The sequence below is a fragment of the Lingula anatina genome, chromosome 5 (assembly GCF_051362555.1).
Source record: "Lingula anatina isolate TDL-2025a chromosome 5, LinAna3.0, whole genome shotgun sequence".
Classification (NCBI taxonomy): domain Eukaryota; kingdom Metazoa; phylum Brachiopoda; class Lingulata; order Lingulida; family Lingulidae; genus Lingula; species Lingula anatina.
This window is the reverse complement of record NC_141771.1, coordinates 349233-363877: the sequence shown is the minus strand read 5'-3', so window position 1 is coordinate 363877 and position 14645 is coordinate 349233. Positions and strand designations below refer to the sequence as shown.

At 38.9% G+C, this 14645-nt stretch overlaps 1 protein-coding gene across 13 annotated transcripts in view; it reads left to right on the top strand.

Annotated features, from left to right (window-relative positions):
- Positions 1 to 14645, top strand: part of LOC106159807 (rho GTPase-activating protein 21) — a 95262-nt gene that overhangs the window by 76753 nt on the left and 3864 nt on the right. For 10 of the 13 annotated variants that reach the window (XM_087013398.1, XM_087013396.1, XM_087013393.1 and 7 more), the window contains 12 exons: positions 3033 to 3138; positions 4411 to 4582; positions 4843 to 4929; positions 5187 to 5381; positions 6526 to 6697; positions 7038 to 7204; positions 7596 to 7721; positions 8035 to 8137; positions 8431 to 8594; positions 8817 to 8942; positions 9276 to 9402; positions 11355 to 11420. In XM_087013398.1, the coding sequence (XP_086869524.1) occupies positions 3033 to 3138; positions 4411 to 4582; positions 4843 to 4929; positions 5187 to 5381; positions 6526 to 6697; positions 7038 to 7204; positions 7596 to 7721; positions 8035 to 8137; positions 8431 to 8594; positions 8817 to 8942; positions 9276 to 9402; positions 11355 to 11420 (1611 nt within the window). Of the gene's footprint in view, positions 1 to 3032; positions 3139 to 4410; positions 4583 to 4842; positions 4930 to 5186; positions 5382 to 6525; positions 6698 to 7037; positions 7205 to 7595; positions 7722 to 8034; positions 8138 to 8430; positions 8595 to 8816; positions 8943 to 9275; positions 9403 to 11247; positions 11421 to 14645 lie in introns of all 13 variants that reach the window. The other 3 variants (XM_087013395.1, XM_087013406.1, XM_087013397.1) reach the window with 3 other exon arrangements.

Below are 14645 nucleotides of genomic sequence, written 5' to 3'. Positions count from 1 at the left end.
CTGATGTGAATTGGTCACTGTTAATGCGGCACAGAATACTGAATGTTGTGTGTTTATAGGTTGATATCTGTGTTTTACTGGTCATGTTAGTCCATTGTTTATATTAGTAGACACACACAAGACTTCTCAATACGTAAAGCACATCTTCTGGAATGAAAACAACAGTTATAATGCACGTAAATATAATCTGTGTTAGCATATAGAGAGGAAACATGGAGAGGAAGAGACAGCTTGTTGAATCAATACTGTGTTGTATTTATTGTGTCAGGGCAGCAGATAAAATATACTGATGGAATGCACAATATGTAGTCATGAAGACTTCTCTTAGGTCTGTTCACAGCTAGTTTAACTCTTAAACACACTGATGGAATGTGCATCATGTAGTCTAAAGCCTGTTCACAACAGGTTAAATATAAATAAGATGAACATGATCAAAGGCTATAGATGGTGGATCACAGCACCATATTGTGTTGATATGAGATGATATATCAAGTGGTGAAAGTGATAGTTATTCACCTTTTCTGTCTCTTTTTCTCTCTCTCTCTCTCACACACACACACACACACACACACACACACACACACACACACATGCATGCATTCCTGTACGCACGTACACAAACAAGCATTCATGCAGAAATACAACCAGATATATCCTTCTTATCAAGTAAACGTTACTTTTTCATGTTGTTCTGTGTAACGCACATACACACACACACAGGTGAACAAATACACCCACACAAACACATACATACACACACACACACACATTAACAAATACACATACACACACACACACACATACATACACACGCACACACACATCTTAAGGATGTGAACTAAATACCACACGTATAACCCCCAGCCTGTACACCCTAGTCACCTCTCTAATGTGCCGCGGGTATAATAAGTGTAGTTGTGATAACAAATTCTTAGAGATCTGAGTGTAGTTGTGTGTCCACCACTTGAGTGAAGAGCTATCTCTATGTTAAGATATCACCATCACAAAGCCAGTGCTCTCCCTGCTCTGTCCTCTCACCTGACAGGTGTGAAATCTCAGGTATGATATTCACAAACCATAAGTGAGAGGAGACATAGATTACTACAGGGAAGTGTGACATATTAACAGGGACTGGGGAGATATTGGATTTGAACATGTCCAGGTAGGATATCACATATTGGAGTGCTTTCATAAAGAGTTCTATGTATCAACATGTAAAGCTCAAGAGGCAGAGGGTTGATATTAAAGAATTACAGAGAGTGAAATCAGCTATATACTGTTACCATGCCGTTCTACTCACTGACCAGATCAGCTGCTTACACAAGAAATGGTGAGAATATTTCTGTTACATGTTCTTTCTCTTATATCATGTGCCTTATGTATATAATATCCTAATCTTTTTATCCCTGGTCACCTATTTTAAGTCAATATGTACAGTAATCTGGCTATAACTAGCTGCAAGGATTAGCAGAGTTAATTAAACATAGAACTCAAACAGGCAAGAGACGTCAGCACCACCAGGCTGTGAGGTAGATTAATGAGAAGTTTGTGAGGTGTTTTAACATAGGGATACTCTAGGTGATTTCAGCCAGGTTGTACAGAGGTTTTGTCATATTCAAGTTACATAGTTAGTGGTAACCCTTGTAATGACAGTCTGCCTTCATAGTCAAAAGAAATAGAAGACGGATTTCAACTAATTTTCAGTAAGTTTATTTCAGTTTTTAAAATATTATAATCTTAGTAAAGTGTACATATACTGCTGTCCAAAGTATTTTGATTTTTGAATTTACCTTCAGAATGTATTTTCTGTCTTATATTCTGCCTGTTCTTTGGCTGATGGGAAGGGTGTTTGGGTATGCTTCTGTTAAGGAAAACATCCGTTTTTTGCTCAAATACTAAGATTTTTGAAAAGCAACAGGGTTGGACTTGAATTGGTTGTGATGTTGTTAGCAGGTCAGTTGGTGGTGATCATTTCACATAAGTTTGTGGTCATTTGATAGTGGACATTTGTCAGTGTTAATTTAGCATTAGGACCATCAAAGTGCTCATAGTCGTTCAGATAGTCCAGATATATAGTGTTTCTATCACTCGTCTGGTAATCCTCACTGTTATTATAGCTGACTTATACCTACAGATGGTCCAGATATACAGTGTTTCTATCACTGGTAATCCTTACTGGTAATATCTTATTATAGCTCAGTTATACCTTACAAAAGCCAGTAAATATTGCAGTTGTCAGTGGATATTGTGGCGGTCAACAAATATTGATCTTGTCAGTTTCCTTGATTATTGCTAAGACCTCTGTAATATCCGTATGGTCAGCTCACTTATTGTCCAGTTTTGTTTATTGGAATGACCAATATGATTGTCTCTTTGTGTTCTGTAAGTGCCCAGTTTTTTCTGTTGGAATGACCAACGTGATTATCAGCAGGTGCCCAGGTGTTATAAAACTAGAATGTGGTATTGATTTTATATACTGGCTACAACCCATGAATAACTATCACAGAAATATTATCAGGAGACAGTAATATCATTTAATATATATCTCAGTATGAGAGTAGAACACCGTCTGGATTCCTGTGTAGACTACTGACAAGATGTGAGGTAAAGACAACAATATGTGAGAGATGAGATGAGTTTGATTTCATTAGACTACAAATATCTATGTAGACAAGATAGATGACTACATCAGCTGACAGGTTTGATTTCATTAGACTACAAATATCTATGTAGACAAGATAGATGACTACATCAGCTGACAGGTTTGATTTCATTAGACTACAAATATCTATGTAGACAAGATAGATGACTACATCAGCTGACAGGTTTGATTTCATTAGACTACAAATATCTATGTAGACAAGATAGATGACTACATCAGCTGACAGGTTTGCAAAAAAATGTTCTGTGGAAATTGTCTATTCTGAGTTTTTTTTGTGCAATAACTGTTGTTTCCTTCTTGAACTATCTTGAGAGAGAGAGAGAGAGAGAGATCCTTCACTAATAACCTATAACTATCACTATATTTCCAGAAGATGACAGTGTGAAGCTGGTACGGAGGTCGTCATATTTGATGGCGACAGGAAGAGACCAGGGTGCTCAGCCAGTCAACGCTAATGATGACCTAGAGACAGACAGGTGAGTTGTAGCTTACATTGAGCCAGAGATCTGTAAGATGTAGACTCAGGCATGAGATTTTTCCGTCTTTTGGCGGAATTCCGACTTTTTTCCTTCAAAAATGTCATTTTTTATATCATTGCAAATCCGTTGAGAAAATTTCAGGGGGGGGGGTAGGGGTACCCTTCCCTTCCCCAGCGAGACCCTTCACTCATCGGCACTCGCATGTTTTCAATTTTGACCTTGCCGAAAAACGTTACCAACCGTACATATATATCGATTCTGGGACGCACTGTTATCAAGGGGGAAACTTTTGCGACATCTATACGACATTTATACAGTCATTGAATGCAATTACCGTAAACGGCCTGTATCCTGTTCATATAGCGCTGCGCGGTTTTTTCCATGTGGTATCGTGTGTCGCTTTTGCGTTTTGGAAAATGAAGCTACTTGAGGCCGGTGTAAACGACGATAGAGTCAGAGAAATCGATAAAGGGATTAAGAATAAATTCAGGTAGGTTGTTTTACTAGATAGGTTGTGTGTATGTCGTATGAAGACAATGAACTTGCATTTGAAAATTTTCATGTTTTGAGTTGTCGACTTGTCGCTCGTTTACGTGTGCGTTAAGATTTTTCTTCGAAAAATCTTTCAGACTTTTTTATCAAAACCAAATCTCATGCCTGTAGACTACATGATAGTGCAGTAGTAGTTATCACCCCCCCCCCACCTCCCAAAAAAAAAGAGAAGAAGAAGAAGAAAATAGGTCAGCAGTGCAGTAATGGGTGATGACTGCTGTGCTATGAAAGATTGCTTCATGCAGTACTACTCTTTGTGCTAAGAGTCTGTAAATGAAGCATTTAGGGAATTGGTTATCTTGTATATTTTCCTAAAACAACAGTACTATCACCCACCATAACGCATAAAAAAACACTGAAGATTTAACATTATGAAGATAGATACTTGACTTTAAAAAGTTCCCCAAATTTACACCCTGTCATAGAGAACTAACGTCAGTAATCTGAATGTTTTTTTTTTTTTTTTTTTTTTTTTTTGCTGTTTTAAGGAGCTTATAACTTACATGTTTTAATTCAATGTTTCTGTCACAATCAGTTGGTGTAACGGTGATATTTTCCTCTCAATATTTCTGTCACAATCAGTTGGTATAACGGTGATATTTTCCTCCCAATATTTCTGTCACAATCAGTTGGTATAACGGTGATATTTTCCTCCCAATATTTCTGTCACAATCAGTTGGTATAACAGTGATATTTTCTTCCCAATATCCTCCACAGCTCACAGACTCCACCCCAGAAAACCCACATCAAGAAGCTGAAGGCATTCTTTGGGGAGCGCACCCCTAAGATCATGGAGGCCACAGAGAAGAAGGGGGACCTGCCTAGCCCGCTCCACGAGGTGGTCAGAGAGGGCATACTACAGGTCAAGACAGCCGTCACTGATGGCAAGGTCAGTATGGACAGGGGCTGGGGTGGTGGGCCAAAAAAAAAAAAAAAAATTGTTTCTGGTTTGGATTACAATTCAGCTATACATCATTTTCAGATTGTTAATATTTCAGTTCAAGCACCCTCCTGAAAGAATATTGATCCGGTTTGATAAATTCTTGTGAACAGAGTGAAATTGATATGACTGAAGAGTTGTCTACCTGCACTGAAAATTGTAAACTAAAAAGCTAGGTTATTTACTATATGTTGTATTTGTTGTTGTAGAAGTCCAGTGATCGCTCCTGGAAGCCAATGTGGGCGCAGCTCCGAGGACACGCCCTCTATCTGCAGAAGGACAGGAAGGAGAATGCTGTGAGCATATCTTAGGGGCCAGAATGTAGCTTAGTTTCCAAATTAATATTATATGTAGCTGCCTGTGCAAATTTCAAATCAATTGAAAATTCAAATCAATTGAAAATTAGCAGTTCTTGAAAATTATTTTCCATTTTCTTTATGTTGATGGATATGATATGTTCTTATGCTAGCCTAACAATACACTTTACTTTAGGAAAATTCCACTTAGAAGTCTCAATCCAGTATTTACCATAACTCTGCTATATCTGTTCTAGAGTCCCCTGGGTCTTGAGGAGCAGCCTATCTCCATTAAGTCCAGCCTGGTGGACATAGCCTACGACTACACCAAGAAGAAGCATGTGTTCCGGCTGACCACGTACAATGGTTCAGAGTACCTGTTTCAGGTGGAAGACCACGATACTATGATGGACTGGATACAGAAAATACAGGAACATAACGACCCTGATAATGTAAGACAATCTCAGCATGAAAGCACGCACACATGCACAACACTGAAATGGACTGGAAATACAACAACACAAAGACCCAGGGAATGTATAACAAACTCAGCATGCACACACACGCATACGAAGGTGCATGTATGCAAGTGCACACACACATACACCACAAACAGTATTGCCACCCTGCCGGCAAGCACATGCTAAAAAAAAACACATGATTTGTACCTATTACTTACAAATGGGCACTGACTATGGTAAATACAGTAATATACAGTAACATAATACTTATGTAGTTTGAAAACAAGTCATTCTGATAATGATAATATGGTCATTGCATGTTGATATTTACCACATGTTATGTTTGCTTTGCTGCTTGTAGCATTCACCTAGAAATCTTTAATACTAACAAGTTTTATGCATATCTTTTGTAAATTTAGATGAGACTTCTAAGAACAACACTTCATTCAGAAAGTTGACACTTGAACCCGCCGCCCCCCCCTCTCCTCCCCCCGCCCCCCCAAAAGAAAAAATAATAATTAAACCCACACATGAGCTGGGGCATTGCTGATTGGTTTTGAATACAGTTAAAGTCATGTACTGGAATTTAGTCTCTGTAGCTTTCTTATTGGTTTCACTCTCTTAACCAAAAACACACAACTTAAATTAACTTATGATCGGTTCTTTTGTGAGATATTGATGAAAAAAAAAAAAACTAAATTATTCTGCATGGAGGAAAACATCAAATGTCGTGCAGTAACCCTCTCAGTTTGATATGATTGCAGAAATTTTAATCTCACTAACTACACCTCAGCTTGATGTGAAATTTTCACTTTTTGCCATGATAATTTGATCTTCATATGATAAAGATTCCACATTCTTAATGCATGAATTTGATCTTTATCTGAAGAAGTATCCGTACTCATTACTTAGGGTCGCCAACATAAAGCTACTCAAAACCTGTAGCCCCATTTCCTACTATGTTATTAAGTAGAGAACATTTGGAAATAAAAGAGAAATTTCATGATAAAAAATAGTATAGAAAAGACAAAACGCATCAAGTTGGCAGCTCTACTCTTTGCACTCACCTAACCAGACCGTGATGAAGTTTTCCGCATTTTAACCCACCGCCATGTTTGCTTTGCGTTTCCCACAGGACCAGGGTGCTGGCAATACTGATCTAATACTGCGGAAATCTTCACAGATTGAACAGCAGGCCGCCACCGTCAAGAGCTCACCACAGGTGGCGCCCAAATCGGCCGGGAAGAAGTTAACGGTGAAGACGTCGAAGGCTCCACACTCCCCCAGTATGAAACACAGGCGAGCAGGTGGGGATCTCAGTGACATCAGAGCTGAAATTATAGCTGAATTTATATGTTGGAACTCAATGATATCACAGATGAAATTATGGTTGAATGTATAATAATTGTTTTGTTGGAACCTGTTAACATTACCTGTGAACTTTGTCGCTGTTGGTAGGAGCATCTCATGACTTAAATTTCTCAATTGAAAAGAAAAATGTCAGATTGAAATGAGTATTTGGAATTGTTTGGAATTTTAAGTATTTATCTCTTTTATAAATAGTGAAGTTGGATGTTGTAATAAAAGGAGGGGAGTTATATTAACATGTCAAGTTGTTAAACACCACCCCTGTGTTCTTGTTTACAGAGGACTCCCCAAAGAACAAGGAGAACAAGAGCTGGCGCGGCAGGATGGCTAAGGGACTGAAGAGATTTGGCTCTGGCACCTCCACCAATGTAGAGGCAGAGGCGGAGGAGGCAGTGGGAACGTTTGGAGTCCCGCTGGAGCTGTGTCCTGCATCTTCTAGTAATGAGGTCAGTGGGCACAGAATGCTCAAAGAGGCAGCTTTAATTTGGAAATTGTGAAATTGAAATTGTGAATGTGTACTAAAGTTTTGTCATCTCAGTTTGTAAAGAAAAAAAATCTAATTTAGGATAGTAGAAGGTAGACATGTTCATTGCTTGGTATCGCTTAATTGCTAAGAATTTAGTGCTAAGTATTGTCACTCTCTTTCTCTCTCTCTCTCTCTCTCTCTCTCCCACCATCTCTCCATCCATCCTCCCTCTCTCTCTCTCTCTCTCCGTCCATCCTCTCTCTCTCTCTCTCTCTCTCTCTCTCTCTCTCTCTCTCTCTCTCTCTCTCTCTCTCTCTCTCTCCGTCCATCTTCTCTCTCTCTCTTACATTCAATGACATGTTGTATTCCAGTACCTGCCTATGGTGATAGAGATCTGTACCAGTATAGTAGAGGCCAGGGGACTGGAGTTTGTAGGCATTTACAGGGTGCCTGGCAACACTGCTGCCGTGGCAACACTACAAGAGGAGCTCAACAAGGTACAGGAGAATTTGTTATAGAGTTTCACCACTTTGGTAGTTTTCTTTTTATACACACTAGTTGAAGGTTATAATGTCATTGTGATGTCAATGAACTAACAGAAGTTAAGAATGTCTATAGTTCCCAAATCTTTTTTTTTTCTCTGTATTTGAGGTAATTTTTAATGATTTGATTAATAATACCTGAATAATATTACCTGTGAGGTTTTTTGGATTATTAATTAGGATGTAAAGGATGATTGGTATTCCTCAATACCACAGTTACCTCTTATTAAGTGTTGATAATAATGTTTGTTGGATATTTGTATTCCAGGGATCACCTAACCCAGATAATGAGAAATGGCTGGATGTGAATGTAGTGGGCAGTCTTCTGAAGTCCTTCTTCCGAAAACTTCCAGAATCCTTAGTAACGGATGGTAAGCAGCATTAATATCAGAAAATACCTGCAAACAGAGCACACAGTTACGAGTAGAGCACTGATCATTTATCATCCAGTAGTAGTACATAGTGATGCATCAATACAGCCAGCTGGCAATTTTAGCTGTCCACAGCGTGACAAGTTGCTAACACCTTTCTTATCTGTTGCATTTCTTTGGTGTAAATTGGTTCTCAGTCATATTGTTATTACGTACAGGTATATGTTGTGAATACGTAAATGATCAAAATGTGCTAGTTGTGATAATAAGGTCATCTGTTTGTTCATTGACAGAGCTGTACCAAGCCTTCATTGATGCCAACCGTCTGGAGAACCCAGAGAAGAGAATGTTGATCTTAAAGAAACTGCTGCATGATCTCCCTGAACACCACTTTGAGACCTTCAACTACCTGGCTCAGCACCTGAAGAAAGTGGCGTCTTATGGACATGTTAATAAGGTGATGAAATCAGGGGGCAATCTGTCACTATATTGTGTTAGTTGTGACAGTTGAGCATTGTGCTAGAGGTGACAGCCAAGTAATGTTTCCTATGACAATTCATTTAGAGCTGTGTGCCTGTGTCACTAGCATTTTCAGGATTTATTTGTTTATTTATTTATTCATTTAAAATTCAGAGAAATGGAAATGACACACAAGGTATATATGTTTTTCCTGTTGCAGATGGATGCCAGGAATCTAGCCATAGTGTTTGGTCCAACTTTAGTGAGGACAACAGACGAGAGCATGTACAGTCTGGTGACTGATATGTCTGACCAGTGTCGTATTGTGGAAACTATCATACAACATGTAAGTATAGTAAATATATTGCAGCAGATAAGGATGCAAGATTGAATTATTTACCTATGTTAGCAGATAAATTTTTGACAAGTAGCCAATGCAGAGGTTCTAAATAATTTTGATATTTGGAGTCAACAGAGTGTGAAAAAGGCAAAAAAAAAAAAGCTGTGTGTGAGTTCATGCCGTGGTGTAGATGTGTAGCCACAACTATTGTCCACAACTATTGTATTCTTAAAAAGGAGCTCTGCACTGTTCCAGAACCAATGGATCACAGTAAATTATAGTGTAAATGTGTAGCCACAGTTGTTGTATTCTTAAAGAGAAGAACATTTTTTGTTCCAGAACCAGTGGATGTTTAGTGACTGGGAAGAGGACACGCATGTCCCGCTAGACGAGGAACCAGTGGACGCCAACCCTGTGACTAGTATGAACACGCTGCTGACCAAGATAGCCAGGTCTGAGGAGACAGGTGGGTGGAGCCTAGGGGTCATGACCTTGAAAGGTCATCAGAGGTCATTCTGGGGTTACCACAAGTTGCTATAGGGATTTCAGAAGCTGAGTGAGGGTTCTCTGGGGAGATAGTGCTGTACTGAAAAAGTTGGATTCACTGAATTCAGAAATGAAAAGAGTGGCAAAAATAAAATCAGTACTTAACTGCTTGTTTGACAATATGAAAAGTGTGCCTGTAATAAAACAGAAATTCTCAGGCATATTGCTTACCCAAGTTAATACATGGCTGATGCACAAACCTACTGAATTATCCCAGGAGCAGGTGTCCTTGATGGTAAAGTTCTGGTAAAACATAATAATACTAAAGCTACTTAAATCCTTCATAATATGTGGACAACAGGGCATTAGAACAGACACTGCCACTTGACAGCAGTGGGTTTGTAAATATTGATGTCAGCCAGACTGGTTTGCTTGGTAACATACTGCAGAAATAAAGCAAATAATATTTACAGTAATACCTTTATTTTCCTAAAAAATGCTAGATCTTGGAAAAAACTGAAGTTACTGAATTTCTCGGATCTAATAGAATCATTTTATTTTCTGGATAAAAGCAAAATCACCAGCAATATAGTCCTTAAAGTTGGCAATCCTGCCTTGGTGTTGGTCAAAGTTTTGTTACTGCCAGAGGACAAATTTGTGGTGTCACTGCCTTAATTTAATTTTCAAATGCTTTCCTTAAAATTCAACACATACAAAATCAGGCCTCATAGATGATAATTGCTAACATGCACCTTAGATTTTAGAGCACAGACACACAAGTTAACAACTCCATCCATAAATTAATTACTCCGAGGTAGTATTACTTGCCGCAAGCTTAGTGTTTCAAAGCACACACTATTTGGTCTGCTTCCATCCAGGTTTCTGGCAGTATACATACATGTAGGCCCACTAGGGCTGTTTTTCTTACTGCAGCAGTGTGTTTTCAACAATTTCTGGCTCATACAGAACATACCTGATGGGTAGACAAGCAGATAAACTGTTTGTGAAATGAAACGCTGTGCTTGTGGCAAGTAATTCTATGTTGGGGTAATTAATTTGTGGCTGGAGTCACTTATACGGGCATTTGTGCTCATAAATCTGAGGCACATGTTAGAAAATGCCTAATCCATTTATAAAGCCTGGAAATATGCCTCAACTCTGATCTATTGCCCTGTTGTTCTAATCGGAGGATTATCTCATTTAGTTATTTAGTTATTTAGCTAGACTACATAGCTTTAATAGAACTAGATGTGGCAGAAAAATATATTATTTGTATCTAATTTGTAGAAGTGGAGCAGTAGCTTTGACGTAGCTTCATTGTGCATAAGTGACATCTTACAACAGCTTAGCATGTACTGACCAACATACTCCTGATAACTTAGTCTGAGAATAGCGCAGAAACCTGATGGAATATCCGGCATCCCCAGGTGTACCGTTAAAATGTAGAAAGGGGAAAAGAGTAAATTTGTTTTCAGTTTCTCTAGATTGGAAAGAAATCAAAATTTTACAAATTCACAAGCAAAGCTGTGAATAATTTTTAGTAAAATTTTTATTCTACTTTGTCATATTGCAGCCAAGATAAAGAATTGAACAAATTGAGATGCATTTTTAATATTTTGGATGAAATTGAAAACACGGGATAGAGGAAGGGTTAATTATTTCTCCTATCTAAGGGACTTGAGGTAGAATTAAAAGCTGAGGGAAGGGGTCTAAGTATACCATGATGATTATAAACCTATCACTAGAGTTGGGTAGTGGTGTTTGTTTTATAAATTCCCATGCCGTAGTGGTCAGTGTTGTCTCCATGTTATTCTCCACTCAGTAGGCTGGACATTGGTCAGTTTGGACAGTAGTGACCTAGATGAGGACGATGACCCACCCACACCCTCCAAGCAGTGGTCAAGTGCCGCCTTTCCCCCTTATCTCTTTCAGTTCTTCCACAGCCGGAGAGCAAACCTCCGTCGCGCCACCTTCCATCCTTCAATCTCCGACTACTAGGTACAGTACTGGCTTGCTCAGAGCATGCTAGGTGTGGAGAATTTCCCAGTTTGATATTTGTCCTGGCATGGTACCATACTGCACTGAGATATATCTCTCTGTCCTTGGTGCCTGGCATGGTACCATACTCCACTGAGATATATCTCTCTCTGTCCTTGGTGCCTGGCATGGTACCATACTGCACTGAGATATATCTCTCTCTGTCCTTGGTGCCTGGCATGGTACCATACTGCACTGAGATATATCTCTCTGTCCTTGGTGCCTGGCATGGTACCATACTGCACTGTGATATATCTCTCTCTGTCCTTGGTGCCTGGCATGCTGTCCTAACCAGTGTCAGCAGAGAAACTGAAAAAATTAAGCCAAATCTGTATTTGTATATCAGGACAATATTGGACCAGAAGGTTCCTGAGAAAGCTTTGCTATTGGTTCTGTTATATCATGGATTCCAAATGGCACAGTTTGGTTTTCTGATGTTTTCTGTAACTCTTTCATGGTCTAATTTAGTCCTGGTGAGAATGCAGCTAAAGAGTCTGGTACTAGAAATAAAAATGTTTTCTAATCTTCTGTAAATGTCTTATGGCATGATGATGTTATCATAAAGAGAGCCTGGATGTTTGGCTGCTGACACTGGGTATGTTATACTACCAGGGCATTCACAGAGACAGGAATCCAGTACCTGTTACATACACTGCATTATGGCACTGGGTTCTTTTCTATCTTGGAGCAGTCACAGAGAGAGTTGTGCCTTGGTTTATATACTGCATCATGGCATTGGTGACATTCTTGGGGCACAGAGAGAACTGCTGTTATATAACCTGCATCAGGGTCATCTACTGCCTTGTGAACAGTATGAGGGGGGCTGCATTGTGCTCTGTTACTGTTGTGGGGTGGGGGGGGGGGGGGGGTGCATGCTTTTTTACATGAATCAAGAAAGGAAATCTGAGTTTCTTACCTGAGTGGATTTTTTTGTCCTCATTACTGGCCAATAAGAATAGAAAGTATGAAAGTTTTGGCTCTCCAGTTTAGAGCCCTGGATTGGCTCCTGTTGTTTTCTCCTATTCCCAACCAGTCAGATGTAGGTTTTGTTTGTCTGTCAAGGAAAATATCTCATTTTGTGTGAATATGTTAGTTTAGAAAGTTCATAGATTTTATGGTAAGTCAAAAATGGGAAAGTCTTTTTGGACAACAGGGGGGAAGAGAGGAGGGGCAGATCTAGAGATATTTTCTAACAGTCTTCCAAATTATCTTTGTTGATCCATCCTCCATTTTCAACTGTCTTCCAACAGAAAAATTAGATGTCTGTCAATGTAAATTTGAACATTTCTGACGATCTTTTTAAAGACCCAGAAGACAGCTTCTGTCCACCCCTGGAGGGGATCTTATTCATGTGACCACCTCACAACCCAAGCTATCAACTAAAACCAAACTTAGTTCAGCTGTTATCATAAGATTAAGAATGAGAAGAGTTTTAAATGCTTTACTGGGCTTTGAAGCATGTCAAGTGTATACCAGTTAATGTACTGAGAGCTGTTGTTTGTATTATCATAGCATGACACCAGGATACCCAGAGACAGGTAGTAATGATATGTGTGGAGAGATACTGGTAGCAAGTGGTGTGTGTATATAGAGAGATGGGGAGAGGGAGGCATAGTTAACATGGAGAAAATGGTAGGACAAGTGTGTGTGTGTGCGTGCGCGCGTTTGTGTCTGTGTGTGTAAGAGAGAGAGAGATTTATCAAGTTTGATGTTTTTTCTCCCAAAGAAGCAGGGCTCTCTCCTGTCAGAAAAAGAAAGTTATTCAATTTATAATGATGTCAGTGTTTACAAAATGTTTTGAAATCACCACTTTGGCTTCCAATGATTATACATATCTTGTTATAAAAATGAAGCTGGCATCTTGCCCAGTGTTGACCCACCAAGATCAGCATGATGTTGAGTAACTTTCCACCAGTCCTATGTTAGACAGGCTTGCTGTCCTATGTTAGACAGGCTTGCTGTTGGTTTGGGGTGTGTGCTGCTGTTCAGTTGTAGTTTGTTACATTAATTTTATTATTTCTATTTCAGTTCATTCTGTGATTATATTGTAGTCTTAACCCAGCTTCCCTAGCAAATATTTATAACACTATTTATTAATTTTATCAGACATAAAAACTATTCAAATATTTACATTATTTTGTACCCTTGTATATGACAGTATCAAGATATTGGGAGGGGGGGTATATAATACAACATTGCTTTTTAAACTGTGCCTTTGACCAGTATCATAAAACAGCAGTGCTGGTCATTGGGTAACGACCATTGGTCATCCAGCACTGATCACTGGCCTGCATTGGTTAAGACACACAGATGATGACAGGGACACCATTAATTTTTGAAGTGCACTGAAGTTTAGCAGTTCCATTATTGCTGAGTGTTAAACCCTGGTCCAACCTGCCTGCCCACCCAGAAAGTGCTATGTAAAGTTTGGACATTTCGCTCCCCCTGCAAAAATTTGTCTTATTTAAGGTTCACTTACGGTTGTCAATCTGTCCTAGAACATAATGTTTTCCTCTTTTAATGAAAAATGTTCTTAATCTGTTTTAGGACATTCTGAAGGACTTCCCAAAAACAGTTCTTAAACTGTTACATTCATTACAGGACAACATTAGAACTGCAAAAAAAAAAAATAATAATAATAATAATAATCATAATACCCCAAATGTTTTAGAATAGACTGAGAACCGTAAGTGAATGTTAAATGAGACACATTTTTGCAGGGGTCTCAACAGATCAAATAAATTGAGCTGTATGTGAAATAAAGATGTTTCAACCTAAATTCATCTTCTTGGTTGGCAAACAAGGATGACCTGGTTTGTACGGTTGATGTTTGGAAACGAAGTAAATACAAACAAATCAACTGAAAAAGGTTTGTGATGGAATTTTGCATCATCATGGGGGAAACGTGCTACATATATTAGTCACTCCACATTGTTTTGGTTTGAATACACAGAATACAGTATTTGACTTGGAGATATGTGTGGTGTGGTTTGATGTGGACAGTAAGGAGGTGGGGAGTTGATAAACAGATCCACTGAGACTTCCATGTCACTGGCAGCAACTTGGAGAAGCATTGGGCATTAGTTCATTGATTGTTGTTGATGGTTGAATTGAAGTGATGGTTTTGAGATTGTTGAACATGTCTTATAAATTTATGAGTTTAGAAAGTTTATTTCTTGTCATGCC